The 15,925-nt window shown below is 43.0% G+C and overlaps 1 protein-coding gene across 1 annotated transcript; it reads right to left on the bottom strand.

The window, feature by feature from the left end:
• Nucleotides 1-860: 860 nt before the first annotated feature.
• Nucleotides 861-14,345, bottom strand: LOC115351289 (glutathione S-transferase 3-like). The gene is made up of 7 exons (XM_030037900.2): nt 14,268-14,345; nt 9,654-9,760; nt 8,897-8,948; nt 5,048-5,180; nt 4,552-4,693; nt 3,376-3,507; nt 861-1,127 (listed from the first exon to the last, which is right to left on the bottom strand). Exons 2-7 carry the CDS (start codon nt 9,738-9,740, stop codon nt 1,005-1,007), a joined length of 669 nt encoding a protein of 222 aa, XP_029893760.1. The 5' UTR covers nt 9,741-9,760; nt 14,268-14,345; the 3' UTR covers nt 861-1,004.
• Between the last annotated feature and the right edge of the window lie 1,580 nt (nt 14,346-15,925).

A 15,925-nucleotide genomic window follows, 5' to 3' on the forward strand; every position in this document is an offset into this window, starting at 1 on the left:
AGCCACGGTCAGTCCACGCCAGGGCCCAGCCGCGGCGAGCCGTTCAGATGCGGTTACACAGCTTTGGGTAACAGCAGAGTTTAACAGTGTATGTGTGGCCTCAGAGCCAGGGAACGGAGCCCGGTGCTTCTTGTTTTACTAGGACAAAGATGTACAGCTGGCCGTTGGTGTCCAGAACTGGGGCTAGGAAGCAGCTGAGAGTCCCTCAAAATGGCAGATGAATGCGCAGAAAGAAGCATGAACAAATATTGAACCTGAGTGATTGTCTCTCTGAGGATGTGGCTCTGCCCTCCCCATCCTTTGAAGAGGTTCATCATGTGAATAAGTGCATAGACTCCAGTGCACTGGGAACAACGAACTAACATGCCTGGAAGAATCACATTTAAAAGGCAGAGGAAGGAAATAATGGAATGTTATAAAAGCTGGTTCCTAGGCAAGACCTGGGAAGTGTGAGAAACCAAAGAGTTTTGGCTTTGGTAACAACAGATGAAACTAATACTAAATTAGAAGTTTCACTCACACAATACTGTAAAAATAATGCAATATAAGTACTTACTCACCAAAACTGGTCTTGAAACAAGCCTACTTCTTTAAAGGACAAGTGATTCAGTGACCCTTCTTCTCCTTCTTCTCTTCTGTAACTCTTATTCTGAAGCCTGTTTTCATGCAGAAAATTTCTTCAACAAGTTACATTCTGACAATACTAACACTGCATCAGTCTTTTTCCAAATCATTGAATTCCCTACCCTACAAATAGTTCTTTGCTTCCGTAGTCCTTTGTTTTCATGGTTTGCCAAGCATTTGATATCAATAAAGACAAATCTGCTGTCACATTGCCAGAGTAATCAGAATGCTTTATTTTGGGAATTTTTTTTTACCATTGGTTTTAACTACAATGATACCAATTTACTGAGCTTCCTGCTTCCAACTTCCTTTGGTTTGGGGTTTGGGGGGGGGGGGGGGAGGGTTCAGTATTTTGGGTCTCACTGAAGGTAGCAAGGCATTCATTTCCTAAAAATCTTCAGCACAGTTTCTCTATAACATTCATCTGGTGGGGGTTTCCTTGGGCTGCCAGGCTGCAGGAACTTCTTAATTGTAGGCATATTGCTCATTCTTATTTTAAAAGCCTAAAAAATAAAAACAACAGAGTAAGAGAGAAGTTCCAGCTACTCCAGTAGCAAACAGTGCTTCTTGCACAGAACTGCTTCCCCCTGCTGCTAGAAGAGATTCTAACGTTCATTCAGATCTCATGCCACCTACACAGTCTCCTGTCCAACAGGAGGAGGACCCAGCTGCTGCAAAAAGCCTGTTCTTACCAATGAAGGCAGGACTGGAGCAGACAATATCTAAATCTCTGCTGCCTGAAAGAAACTGAAGGCAAAAAATCCAATATCTGGGAGCACCAGGGTGTAGTTTTGAAGGTACAAATACACTAACACAGCTCATGACCTTTTTCTTTTCATTGCTCGTTCTGATGGTGCAAACTACTGGGTGGCCAAACCACGGTATACGTTAACATGATTTCCATTTTTACTATATTATGTAAGTATCTGAGCTCTGCTTGCATCTAGCACGGCCACTGTTGTCCCACTGTCCCAGCATTTCTAGGATTGCGTTGGTGAAGGTGAAATGACTGGAAGCATCCTTGGCTCAACTCAGTTGTCCAGTAGAGGCTTCTCGAACTGTGCTGTAGCCTAGGGTAGCCAAAATATCTACATAGGGCTGGCAGATATAACATAGTCCCTCAGGGAGACCTATTCCCTCCTGGAGCAGCGGCTGGAGGCCAGGACTAGGATTAGGGCATCTCAGATGGTAAGAAATGCCTGTGTTAAGGCAACTGACTCAAGGATCCTGAGACATCTCATTGTGCAGACAGTCAGAGAGGACTCACTGATGCAGGTTGCAAGCAGCTGGAGACCCCACAGTTAGCTGAGCAAGAACCTCTTCTAACAATGGGGCTAATGGATAGGAGCTTCACAGGGCAACAGCCAGTTCTTGCTGGCAGATGTATGAACATAATTTTGTCTTCCTTACAGGCACTGGAGGGATAAGGGGGAAATACAAGAAGGAGCAAGAAAAGTAAAAGCTGTGAAATAAGTAACCACCAATTTTAGAAACTTTTTCTCTTCTGGCAGTGAAGGAATCCCTCCATAATTCAAGGCATGGCTTCAACAGAACTGTGCCCATGCCTAGTGGCTAAGATATCTTGCTAGAAGATGGGAGCTAGAGGCAAGAATTACCTGAGGCTGCAAAAGTTCATGTGGGATAAAATCTGACACGTTACTGTCCACTTTGTGGCTGAAGTGCCTCATTCTGTCACACTAAATTAAGACTTAAACTGTTGGGGTTGAGATTTAAAAATTTTTAAAAAACACTTAAGGAAAACAAACAAACAAACAAACAAAAAATCAAAGCCCTTTTCCTCATCAGTTCCAAGCAGAAAACCTAACTGTGGTAGTCTGATGCTGAACTGTTTCTTTTGTTAATGGGAATAAAGCCAAAGTCTTTGAGTGCACCCCTCAAATTAACAGTTTGTAAGCACAAAGAAGCATGACCTCAAGTCTTGCATCCTCAACCCAAATTTGCTACACTGCTTTATTACAGGCACATGGGAGGACTACTGACCACTGACTGCTTTTTTCCAGTCACAGACTACTTGGGTCCACTGTATCTCAACTCTTAACGACTCCTGCAGGTTGTGGCTCAGGCTTGCCCACACGCTGTGCTCTATAGCATGCTGCAAGCCTAGAGGCTTCTGATTTCTGGTCAAGTCTCACAGGAAAAATGCCTCACTTCTGCTTGGTTTCAGACTTTGTACGTGGCACAAAGGCAGAGTATTCATCCTCAATTTTATTGAGTTGATTATTGAAAGAAAACTGTGGCTTAATGCTAAGGTTTGAGTTTCTAGTCATACTGTAGAAGGCAGAAGCGAAGTGAGATTACTGGGATCCCAAAATTGTAATACCAGCCAATACAGAAAATGGCACACTGTACCTTATTGTAACATGTCAACCTGGATCACAGACTTAATTTGTTATCTGGTATTAGATAGCATCTACTGGCAGGCAGCAGGAAAATCAAAAGAGGGTGGCTTAGATAAGTGATTCCCTTGGGATGACATTAATTTATTTCTATTGAGGAGGCATATACCACTCAAAGAGGGATAGGCATACCTGAACTGGGTTAATCAGGAGCACAGTGTCTTACAACAAACCAACTCAATCAGTTCCTTCTTGTGCTTGATTTTAAGCAACCATACGATAGCGACAGTTCCTTGAAGAGCCCACACTCCTGATTTACATAGCATGGAGAGATGATCACCTTCAGGATTGCCCTCTAGCTCCTGAATACAGGCATGCTCAAGACCAAAATTACCTGCAACTGAGGAAACCCCGACAGCACAGCAGGTATTTTCTCCTCCACTGCTAAAATGGCTTCAATTAGCTGAACATCCGCCCAGCTGAATTTGTTGCCCACAAGAAAGTCTTGGCCATGCTGTTTCAAAACCTGTAGAATACAAGAGAATGCGAGCTGCGGATGAGACTGGGACATATGATGCCTGGCAGCTAAGCCCCACAGCACAGCTGTAGAGCTGAACAGCAATTATATCTGAAATTTCAGGGTGGAATTTTCAGCTGGAAGCTGTGAGCCTAAATCACTTCATTACTGTTGGGAAAAAAATCTGAACTCTTGTAGCACACAGACTATAAACTTTGGTCACTCAGTAATGATGATACGCACTGGGAACAGTGACAAAACCACACACTTAAGCAGACTAGTAACAGTCACAGAATTAGAAATAGGGATAATTGAGCAACTAAAGAGTAACTTGGAGAATTTATAAAATTGCCATTTAGATATTTCATTTAAAGTTATGTCCAATGTTGATACCAGGAAGCAAACTTAGAAATGCAAAATTACAATAGCTAACCAAAGAAAATCCCTGCCTTTGGGAATAAGTTATTATAGTCATAAGGACTTCTAGGATGTTCAGCCTTTATTATTGTTTTCCATCAAAACTAGATGAACATTAACGAAAGTGAGAAATGTTGCCAGATGCTTGAGTCATATGGGTTTGGTTTGTTGTTTTCGAAAGTGGGATGTGCAGAAATCTATGGCTGTTGCTTTACTAAAGTACTTCTAATCTCTCTACCTGATTTATTTGCAAGGGATTTTTGCATTCTTCTAATGAAAATGTTCCAACTGAAATTAAGTATAGCAGAGAGATGTGCTCTAAATAAATGTAAGTGTGGAATTATCCCCTCAAGGAAAAAAGAAAACCTATGTGCTTGCTTTTTCTTTAGTGAAAAGTTTTGCTGTATAGCTGAGAACATATTGCTTTATTTGCTTTGTAGATGTTTGGGTACCACAGCCCTGACAACACAAGCCAACAAATAGAGAAAATGTGCTGCTGTATTTCCCCTTCTTTGTGAGAGCCAAGAAAGCTGAGGATTTGGAACTGACCTGCACTACAAACATGTTCTTATTTGGGGGAAACTTTTTGGTAATTGTAAATACAAGTTTTATAGGCACATCCTCACTGTCACTTACCTTTTCAAAGACTGGGAAGTACCTGTTAGTTGCCCTCTCCTTAATTGAGTCAAGATTTTTCTCCTTTGCCTCAGGTGGAGAGAAAGGAAACATCAAAATCATTTGCATCAGATCTGTTATTCCTTCCACATACATGTCAATCCTATTAGTGGGGGGAGACAGTAGAAAAGAGCACAGAAGTTATTTCATCTGTTTTCCAATTAACTAAGGCAACTTACAGGAATTTTATAACACCACCACCACACTGCCAATTTTCACAGCCAAAACTAAACATGAACTAAAGCTAAGTATTTTTTAAAAGGACTAAAAGCCTGTTTCTGTTCAGCAGCATTTCAGCAGCAGTGGTTAAAACCTAAGCAAAGGCTAGAGTCCTTGCTTTTTATTGTGTTAGCCTTTCTCATGCCTTTCTACTGGATTTACAGGATTGAATTTGTTATATATAATGCAGCTATCAAATAACAGATTGCTCATTAAGTGAAAAGAGGTGTTACGGTACAGGGCTCTCTCCTTCAGGTCTTTCCCATAGAGATTGTATTTCCCTGCTATGTAGCTGAGGATGGCTCTGGTCTGCACCATCTTCATCCCATCGATCTCAACCAGGGGCACTTGCTGGAACATCAGGACTCCATCTAGGGTGGAAAGTTGAGGGAAAGCTTGTTAATTCCTTCTAGACTTCTAGCTTTACAGGAGAGTGAGAGACTGAGCACATTTCTTTTGCAGTGTAGGAGATCGTTGATGTCTTGCCCTAACTGTAAAACTCCATGCAGTAAACTAACGTTGTGGGAAAGACCAAATATCAACTAACCTGCATCACCCTTTTGTAGCTGGGTCATCACAGTGCAGCTGGGCCCTTTGCTTTACAACATTGCCAGGGCTTTGCCGGCTGGTGGGAGCTGGCACTGCCTGCTCCTTTGCTCTTCTGGACCCTGCCTCATGCTGGCAGAAAAAGCCTGAACCAGCAATTTCAACCCTCAGAGGAGAATAAAGATCTGTATTAAGTGTGAACTTAAAAAAAAAAATTCCAATTATTTTGAATGCAGATCAGTTCCCTCTCAGGGACATATACATATGAGGAGAAAGAATGAGCGGAGAAGTACTGCAGCAGGACTGAGCTACTGGGATAAAGGAAGAGGTCAGGCCACTTTAAACATTGTGAAGCTACAGAGTTAGAGGCAGGGAGTGTGACAGCAGTTGCTGTTCAAGTAAGTTTTACACAGTCACTCCAGGGACAAGAGTTTGAGTCCCCATAGATTTGCATTACAGGCCTATCCTCAGTGTTGTTCACAACAATTTAAGCCTATTTAGGTACATCTTTCTAGGTCCATTTTCTCCCGGTGCTGGTAGGAGTGTTTGTCTGAGCCTTCAGTGAGGCAGCTCTGAAAGCGAAGCTGACACAGAGACTCAGCACAGCAAAGTCACTCTTTTCTAGACCCGTTTTCTGCTGGACTAATTACTGTCTTTGGAGACGCTCCCTCCTCTATTTACACATTAAGGGCATCCAGAGAACAATCCCGCCCTGTTAAAATCACAGCAAAACTCCAAATCCAACCGGGCAGCTGCCACTTTGCATTGCTCAAAATTAATCATTTATTTTAATTGCTCAATTTTAATCCGTTCAGTGCATCCTTCTTTCAGGTGGAAGAGTTCATTTTAACAGGCACATCTGTTTGCTTTTTTCTCCACAGAGCTATTAAAATACTTTGCTAGTCTAGAATTAATAAACAGTCTTCACTCATTCTATATTATTAATTTATAATTTAAATTCAAAGAGTAGTTCTCTCTGCAGCAACAAATAGCCTGTGTTTGTTTCTTGTAAACGTTCACAGAAAGATAGTGTGTCTTCATGTCTTTCCAGAATACAGCTCGGCAGCTCAAGGAGGAAATATTACTTGGTATCTATCTAGCAAAAACACAGTAGAACAGGAAAACTAACAACTCTGCAAGGATACTTTTCAGCAGAAAGATGTGAAGTGAAAAATAAAATCTGACTTTCTGGCCCTTGACAAAAAGTGATGCAGCAAATGTGAGTGAACTGAATGCACCACTTGTTTCTTATCTACAGAAAAGAGGGATTTCTCTCTTACGACCAGTAGCTCGCTGCTTCTCCTTGCTTTGCAGTGAGAAATACTTCACACAACCACTGCACAGTATATATCTGCAGGATTAAAGGCAGTTTGCCAGTCATTCTGCGGATTGGATCGTGCTGTTGGAAGGTGGTCTGTGGAGCACACATTAAAAAACAATCATCTAGACCTACTATTTGTCACTGACCAGCAGAGCTTGTTGATATCCAGGTAGCAACTTGGGCAACCTGCGGCTGCAGACAGAGCCGAGCTAGTGTCTCTCAGGCCAGCGGGTACAGGTCTGGCCAGGCCGATGCTATTTAACTCCTTCAGCCTCCAAAACAGCCGCCTGTCTGCAAGCTGCCTGTTGGGAACAGCCCCTGGCCCAGGCTTCATCCTGGACACTGCTGGGGCATTGCTTAGATCGCCAGCTGGCATGGGCCAAAGTCACACCTGGACCGTCCTAACAACGTGGTGGTGTCTAAACACAGGATACTCTGGCAAACAGCATGTTGAGAGGGAGAGAAAAAACACTAGAGGAAGAAGTAATGTGGGGTTATTTGTGTTCAGTCCTGCCCTGCATGACTGGCAGCATTCCAGAGGTCCCTCCATCAGGATGACTAATTTGTCTTTCTTCAACCCCTTGTATTAAACCCCACCTTTTTCTTTGTGTTCTAACCCTCTTCGGCTCAGTATATATACATAAAAACCCTTGATCTTCTTTATAAAACTTCCTTATCCTTTTCATCACCATTTAATTCTTCTCTCTGGATATAGATAAGCTTGGATGCTGTATCCAGGATTGTACCACTCTGTCTGGATTAATTAGTCCTGTGAAGCAAATTCAGATTTGGTCTTTCAGTACCTGAGCTATCATATTTAGAGCTATAACTGGTGTCTTCACACTGCACTGCCCCCCCATGTTGTCAGATTCGCAGCCAGCTGGACATGCAAATTTAACTCTGATCTTCTTGCTACCAATTCTTTTTTTATTTTTGTTCATTTTAGTTTTCTTGTCAGAATTTCTTTAAACACAGCTTTTCTTTTCTAAGTGGCCAGAATGCAGCCGAGTCCTCTTCCAAGTCTCCTAGCATGTCTCGGCAAGCTCAGCCTGCTGCGAGGTTTCTCTTACGTGTCTTGGGCAGCAGGTAAACTGCGGGGTGGGTGCCCTCTGTAGTGCTCCTCACAGTCCCCACTCCTTCCCTACCCTGGCAGCAAGGTCTTCTCCTTCCAGGGTGGCTGTGGAGGGGTTCACTGCTGGATTTCATCTGGGCAAATATCAAGGGCAGCGGTTGGGGGTATGCACTGGTGTTTGGGAACTGGTCTCCCTCCCCAAGGTTGACATGAAGCCCTTGTGGCTTGCTGCTTCGACCATGTCAGACTTTCTGCAGGTCTCCCTGCTGGCTCCCTGGTTTTTAACTGGGGCAAGCTTCATGGCTCAGGTTTATCCTGCTTAGGACTGTCACTAGGGTGTTCGCACAGAACCTGACACAAAGGAAAACTGGCTTTCCTGGGGATTTTGGTGCCATGCCAGCCTTTCATTTAGAGGCTTATCTCACTGGCTTATCTCACTGCGGTTCAGAACCAACATAGGGGGACATCTATACTAGTCAGCTCAATAACAGGTCAGGCCAGGTGGCACAGACTGGCCAAATTCACTCTGTTCAGCTCTCTCTGCCTATAGAGCATGGTGGTGACATCTAAATGACATCTTGGAAATGGCCCTTGGCCTGGGACAACTCCCAAATGATGCCTAGGAATTACTTCAGGGAGTGCTATTTGCCCTGGACCAAAAATGTGCCAGGAACCATGCTAACCGTTCAATAACATAGATAATTAAGTTGCATTAAATAGGAATGTTTGCTACCCCTGTTTAATGTACTACAATAAACACAGTCACAGAAGCTATGGCTTTTAGCTTATAGGAGTTGTTTGGCACAGAAAGAACGGGTTACTCAAAACTAGTATTTCAGTATTCTAGGTGTGCACATAGAAGTTTGCAAAAAGAAGAAAAGCTTAAAAATAGGTATCCTAATCATGTCCTAATGGCTCAGAAACCAGAGTAGAGTGCCTGATTTAAAAAAAATAATTTTACAGATGACCCCCATTTTCTCAGAGCTAAAAGCCGAAGCTGCAACATTATGTGTGTCACACTTTGCATCCACATGACATTTTCCATTCAAATCAGGTTCAGTTTGCAATAAACTAATTTTAAACCACAAAATTAGCTAAATTGGAGCAATTTTTTTGAGGGACTAAGCGTCAGGCATCGGGATTCTTACCTTTGATTAACTTTTCATACTGCTCTCTTGTTTCCAAAAAAATTTCTTCAAACTGGAAAAGAAGAGAGAATAGTGTTACATTGCTGTATTTGAACCTTTTTCTTCTGTAAGTGACTGCACATAACCACCCGCAGAACGACTGAACTGAGCAAAAGGCTGGATCTTCAACTGTGCTGTTTGGCCGCAGATGTCCTGAAGATCCCCCACAATCCTTACAGCTGGGGAGGAGCAGAAGGGCCTGGCCACTTCTGCCTCAGGCCACCAATGCAGAAATGACCTAAGTGCAGGTAGAAACAGAGTACAGACATCTGCAGGGGGATGACAGGTTGCAGCCAGTGCCAAGGGAAGCACAAGGTAAATCAACTATTTCTAACCCCACCCCAGGGCATGTGAGTCAATGACACTCTTTTGTTCGCGCACATTGTAACTGCAAACTAAGTAAGACTGAGTTAAGGTGGTTTTGCACAGCTGGAAAACTCAGATTAATTAAGAGCCTTTAAATAAATCCCCATTTTGACCCATTATGATTAATTACTTCAGGGCATTGATGCTAGCTCTGACAAACTCCAAGCTCCACTGAGTTTGCATCCCAAATATTAACCACCAAACAAGGTAGTTACAAACATGCAGTGCCACTGGCCAAATGAATTTAGCCACCCTCTTGCAGCAGTTTATGCTTCACGTGCATGTTAAATTGTTCCTTACTTAGGCCAGTTGAAAACACCCGTCTGGAACACTGTACTGAGTATCAACTAACCTCCACGCCGGCTGCTGCCAACAGCCACCGGACGGGCTCCATTCGCCCCCTTCCATTACAGTAGGTAAGCCTGGGCTTCCCCGACATGCTTCTGAGCTTCTGGTGCCCTGAAAAATATTAAGCAGAAAACAGTATCTCATAAAACTGGTTTAAGTACCATCATTCTGAGGAGAGAGAGAGACTTTTATTCTCACTATGCCTGTTGAAGTTTCAACGTTATCTGGTTTAAGATGACGTGCGGAAACGGACTCCACAATCAGTGAGATTGTAAAGTAGGTATGTCCATTCAGCGCTGGGCAGCACGGGGGGTAGTCCCACCAAAATCGTGCCTGCCTGACTCGGCAGTTCGCTTCAAATTTATACAGTCAAGTGTTACATATACATGGCGTTTCGCAATACGCCTATACATAGGCATGATCTATCCCCGCTTCATATTAAAATTAGTTCCAAAAAGTCACAAGGCCGGTCTTGGCTGGTTTTTTGGGGTTGACTGCTGTTTCTTATCAGGGACTATCTCCTGCCCCAGCCAGCCTCAACAATGCAAACATTAAGCATCACTTCTCATCCTCTTGGGCCATGTCTACCTCTATTGAAATTTCTTTAACTTCACTATAAGCTAGATAATTATTAAACAGTTCCTATCTACATCCATATATCTACTATATCTACTAAGGTTCCTTTGGCTCCCCGTTTCAAAAACATAAAATGAGAGATGGACCAGTGACACCACACAGCCTGTGCTAGGAAAGGAAAGATGTGCAGATCTGTAAAGCTTTCCCCAGTGCTACTAGGAAGGTTTGTTTTGATTATAAGCAAACACAGACATGTTTCGACAAGTGGTATGAGTCCTGAGCTACAAGGGGAACCTTGCTGCATTTTAAGACAATTATACAAAGCCACTGAAAATCCTACCACGTCCTCAGGGAAGTTACTCACTTACCCTCATTGCCATCATCCTCACTGAAAAGATGAAAAGAAGGAAAACATGTTTTACTGGTAGGCTGAAATTTGTCTGAGTGACGTTGTTTGTCAGCTGCCATCCCCTTCTTTCCTCAGGCAGGGGCAAATGAGTTGTTAATCCTCCCTTCATTCTATGAAACAGGCTGACCTTCCTTGGGGTGCTATTGAATGGCTACAGCCTATTTCCTTGCTGCTTATGGCAGCCTTGAGGTGTCCCTCAAAGCTAGCTCTGGAACCTAGCTGCACTGGCTTCAGGTGTCCCCAAAAGCATCCCCCAGGGCACCGGGGACCTGCGTGCCCAGGGGACCAGCACGTCGGAGGCCGGCGGACGCTTGCTCTAACAGCACCTCTCTCTGCACCATGAGCAATAGAGCGTGTGGCGGAGGGCGCGTCTGTATTAAGCTGTTTCATACGTAGGGACAGCCAGCTGGACTATTTGTGCTAATACTTAAGTATAAGTGTTTGCAAATCCAGGCCTGAATTTCTCTGTGCTTCATTGCCCTAATTACTAAAAAAAAATGGGACTAGCATTCCACCTTCACAAAGATGTTAGTATCATGCACTAATGAGTGGGAGAAGAAAAGCTTAGAAATAGGTATCCTAATCATGTCCTAATGGCTCAGAAACCAGAGTAGAGTGCCTGATTTAAAAAAAATAATTTTACAGATGACCCCCATTTTCTCAGAGCTAAAAGCCAAAGCTGCAACATTACGTGTGTCACACTTTGCATCCACATGACATTTCCCATTCAAATCAGGTTCAGTACGCTCTAGTGATGTGTTTTCTTCAAATCACAGTGTTTTGTAAGTGTACTTAAAATAAAGTACATTTGGAACATATTTTGTCAAAACTTGATTTTAAAGAACAATCAGATTCAGAGTTCTCCCTTGAGCAATTCTGGTGAGAACCAAGTCATGTTACTACAATAAATAGGGATATTTGGGATAAAATACACATAAAAGAAAAAATTATCACCTCCAGCTTTAAAGTGCAAATAGCTGTTGCTAATTACAATGTTTTGCCTCTAAGACAGTGGGTTTTTTAGTTTCTGCATGTTGTGTGACTAGCTTTCACTATATGGCAGTGCAGCTTATCTATGTAGTTCACAACAGCTAACTAGTGCCTCTTTCATTATACTTCTCAGATAGATTGCGTCTATATCACTTCAACACACATTGCCCCAACTTGTAGTGTGCAGAAACTTACAGTAAATAAGACTTTTCCTTTAGCTAAAAAAGCCAAAGACTGTGTCCTGGTTTCGGCTGGAATAAAGTTAATTTTATTTCTAGTAGCTGGTATAGTGCTGTGTTTTGGATTTAGTATGAAAAGAATGTTGATAACACACTGATGTTTTAGTTGTTGCTAAGTTGTGTTTATACTATGTCAAGGATTTTTCAGCTTCTCATGCCCAGCCAGCGAGAAGGCTGGAGGGGCACAAGGAGTTGGGAGGGGGCACAGCCAGGACAGCTGACCCCAACTGGCCAAAGGGGTATTCCAGACCATATGATGTCATGCCCAGTACATAAACTGGGGGGACTTGGCCTGGGGGTGGTAGCCCACTGCTCAGGGGCTGGCTGGGCATGGGTCAGTGGGTGGTGAGCAATTGCATTGTGCATCACTTGTTTTGTGTATTCTTTTATCATTATTATTTTCACTTTCTTTTCTGCCCACGAGTTTTACCTTTTTTCTGATTGTCTCCCACATCCCACTGGGGGGATGAGCGAGTGGCTGGGTGGTGTTTAGGTGCCTGCTGGGTTAAACCATGACAGACTGCAATACCAAGAATATGAAACTTAATCCTCTTGGAAAATTTGTCTATTGTTAGAACAAAAGCAGAGGGAGTGAAAAGCCTTAGGTATCATTTTATCATTTTACATGAACAAGAAATTCTATATGGTATTAAATTATGTGAGAAGAACAACGACAAATGGAGAATAAAAACCTGTCATCAGCTGCTTTTTTTTAACCGATTATTGCTCAAGATGCTGGAGAACACATTCACTGGACAACAGACAAGGTAAAGACATTCAAGCTTTTGAAGCAAGCTGCACTTGCCCTGGGACTGCCAGACTACAGTAAACCATTTACCTTGTTTGTACACGAAGGGCAAGGAAGAGCCTCTGGGATGGTAACTAACACACTGAGCCCCCTACTCTACTCCCTTCACCTGGGGAAGGAACTCCGCATCACAACTATGTAGTAACCACCTGTGAAGCCAAAAAGACTCAAGAAGATTTAACACATGTGCTGTTTCTAAATCCCAATCTGGAACTATCTGTTGGCAGGTCCTCATATTATCTGACCAGCAACCATGTTAACAGGTTCTTCAGTAACTACTGTGAATGAAGTAGTGGAGGCTTCACCACTCAGTCCGAAGCTGAGCGCACAGGGAGCCAAATTAATTGCATTAACAAAGGTCTATCAGCTGGCCAAAGAAAAGACTGTAAATATTTATGCTGATTCTCAATATGCATTTGGAGTATGCCATGCCTCCGGGCAGTTATGGAAGCTGTGTGGGTTTATAACTTCTAGTGGAAGTAAATATCAAGTGCCCCACAAATTACTGAACTGTTAAAAGCTATACAATTGCCAGAGAAACTTGCTATATCACTCATCAGCCAGCCGATACCAGCAGAAGGACAAAAGAAGAGATAAGAAATAGTCTAACAGATATTGCCACCAAAGCCACAACAGCCGTACAAACCACGGGGCTTACAAGCAGTCAGCGGTCTGAGCTGGTGTTGCTCGCTCCTGAAAAGATATGTTTGACTGTTCCTGCTGAAGAAATCGACTCTTGCAAAAGGTACCAGCGACCAAAGACTCCCAGGGAATATGGACAGCAGATATGGAAAACCGTCCCATTTTACCTAAGCGATACCTGATTCCCATAGCAAAAATGCATCACCATCCGGGGCATTTTGGGACTGCTGCACTAGTCCAGACACTGCTGAAGAATTGGTTCATGCCAGGAATTTCTGCTGCAGCCAAATAAGTAACTGCATCTTGCATGCACTACCTTTCGCCTTAATTAATGTTTAGGAAAGTCCTCAACACACAATTTGTCTATATACAAATGTTTTTACTGCTTTTGTCTAAACTCCATATTCCCATCCTATTTCCTAGTGAGCCTTAACGACACGCCTGTCCGGAATTTCTCTGAGGATGCTTCTCAGCAATGTAAGAACCCTTTAAGAGGGCATGGTCTTTCAGAAACAGCATTACCTGCCTTCAGTGTGAAGTGCCCTTTAGCCCTGGAGCTGGGAGCAGAGTCCAGTGTACCAAATGGGCCAGCTTTCCCGCTCCAACCCAGAAGAAACAGCCACGGTGCCAGAGGCTTGCACTGTGTTCTCCCACCCGCCTTTGCCTTCCCACACATTGTCCCCTCAGCAGTTTCACGGCTGCCTTGTTCAGCTCTGAACTGCACTGCAGGATTCATTTCCTTGTTAAAAAACGCCTTTCTTTTGCTTTCTCTCTCCTGCAGCTTCCAGCTGGTGAGTAACTATCGAGCCATGCTTAGTCTACCTGGCACTTGAACTTCAGAGAGCAGAGAATTTACATTACCCCAGCAGACACCCTAATAAATTGGGAAGTAGCTTCACTATAAATAGTCTCTCAAATGCTTTAAGAAAAAGGAAATTCTAAGTTAGTACTTACCTTCTGACCTTAACTCAGCCTCCACCCAGCACAGTCAGGTTCCCCCCAGGGTGTTTAAACTTTGGAGCTTGTGGGAGTTTCCAGGCATACCCAATTAGAGAGAAAATCTCCCATTGCTATTAAGCTGTCACTACCCAGTTTAAAGACATACATGTCTGAAAATTGCCACCCAAGGCAGACACTGTCTTTCAATTTACTGATTTGACTATACCATGTGGGTAGCCTCATAGTTTCTTTGGTAGCCATCTATTCAAACAGTTCTTTTGGAATTATTGGGGCATTTTACCCAAACACAAGGGTGAGACACTTTAAAACACTGAGAAAATAACAGATTTTTCTAGGTCATATTTAGGGTAATAGTAACCATTTAAAGACTAAACCTGAAGTTTCTAGGCTTATTTCACCATTTAACAGTAACCCAGGTTTTTATTTTCAGTGCTGTATGGCTGGAACAGAAAAGATACCCAAAGTATGGGATAACAATGCTCAATTACTTTGAAATACAGTTTGCAAGTATCAAACTTACTTAGTGATAAGTTGGTATAAAAAACAGATGAACAGTTTCTGTCACAACTCACCCCATGTCTTAAGGCAATAGCATTCATTTTGGAAATTGAGTGTATGTGGCCAATACTCATGATTTCCCTACCCTGTTTCCATGAAAAGTAACTGCTTCAGCTTTGCTATCTACATTTCAGGTAAAAATACCAAAACTGAAACTGGATGTGAACAGGCACAAGGATGGCATAGCAGATGGGAAATGGGATTTGGGTGCCAAAGATCAGATTCTCACCTCTCTATCTATCTATCTATCAGATTCTCATCTCATAGACCCACATGTGATGTTGGGCATCACTTTCCATCCCTGCAGCAGATGTCAGTACAGCTAATCTGAAGGTCTGTTCACAGAACCCACACTGTTATCAAAATTGTATTTATCAGACTAAAGCTGTGGCTGTACTAACACAGCACGTCAAGATGGGGAATCTCAGGACAAAAATCTCTAGGTAACTGTCTTGAGGAAATCCCCCCAAAGCTGCTACTTTCTTTTTTCCTCACAGTTGGAGTTTTGTTATGGTTTCTCTGCCTGGCAATTGCTGGCAGTCTCTTCTAGAGAATGCACTTCCACTAGAGGCTTCTTGCAAATTTAGGTGCTTCAAAGGTTGATGGTGTCAGCAAAAAACAACTGTATGGTGCTTCTTTACACTTTGCCTAATTCTAACTCTCCTCGGGTTCATCATTTAGTAAATAAAGCACAGCATTAAATACAAACTTCTGTATTGCTTCTATGTCAAACCCAGTTACCACCCCCAGAAAATTCCCAAGTATGGGTCTGAAGTCCAGTATCGGCCCAGAACTGTTCCCAGCGGGCAATGTGGGTATGGCACCCTATTTTGGAAGCTAGGAGCGTGGTATAAATGCATGCTTTACCATGCTAGCTGGCAGCAGCGCCAGCCAATGGTCCCCATATGCCTAAACCACTAATGTAGATGTGGCTACAATAGCAGTGCGGCACAAGCAGGAAGGGATAGCCGAGTAAGAAAGGAGCATTTGTTCATAGCTGTCCATGATGGCAGCATTGAATCAAGATTAATCTATTCCCGCTTTTTGAGGTCTTTGATATCAGCATGTACCCGAGTGCAAGAGTTGGTTCAGGA

Source organism: Aquila chrysaetos, chromosome 15 (assembly GCF_900496995.4).
Source record: "Aquila chrysaetos chrysaetos chromosome 15, bAquChr1.4, whole genome shotgun sequence".
Taxonomy (NCBI): Eukaryota; Metazoa; Chordata; class Aves; order Accipitriformes; family Accipitridae; genus Aquila; species Aquila chrysaetos.

Excerpts from the sequence above, each read along its gene's own strand:
- LOC115351289 (XM_030037900.2), bottom strand. The coding sequence starts at position 9,740 with ATGTCGGGGAAGCCCAGGCTTACCTACTGTAATGGAAGGGGGCGAATG. Across the intron at positions 8,949-9,653 it reads TGGCAGCAGCCGGCGTGGAG|TTTGAAGAAATTTTTTTGGA; the intron begins GTTAGTTGATAC and ends CTTCTTTTCCAG. Across the intron at positions 1,128-3,375 it reads CGGGGTTTCCTCAGTTGCAG|GCTTTTAAAATAAGAATGAG; the intron begins GTAATTTTGGTC and ends TTTATTTTTTAG.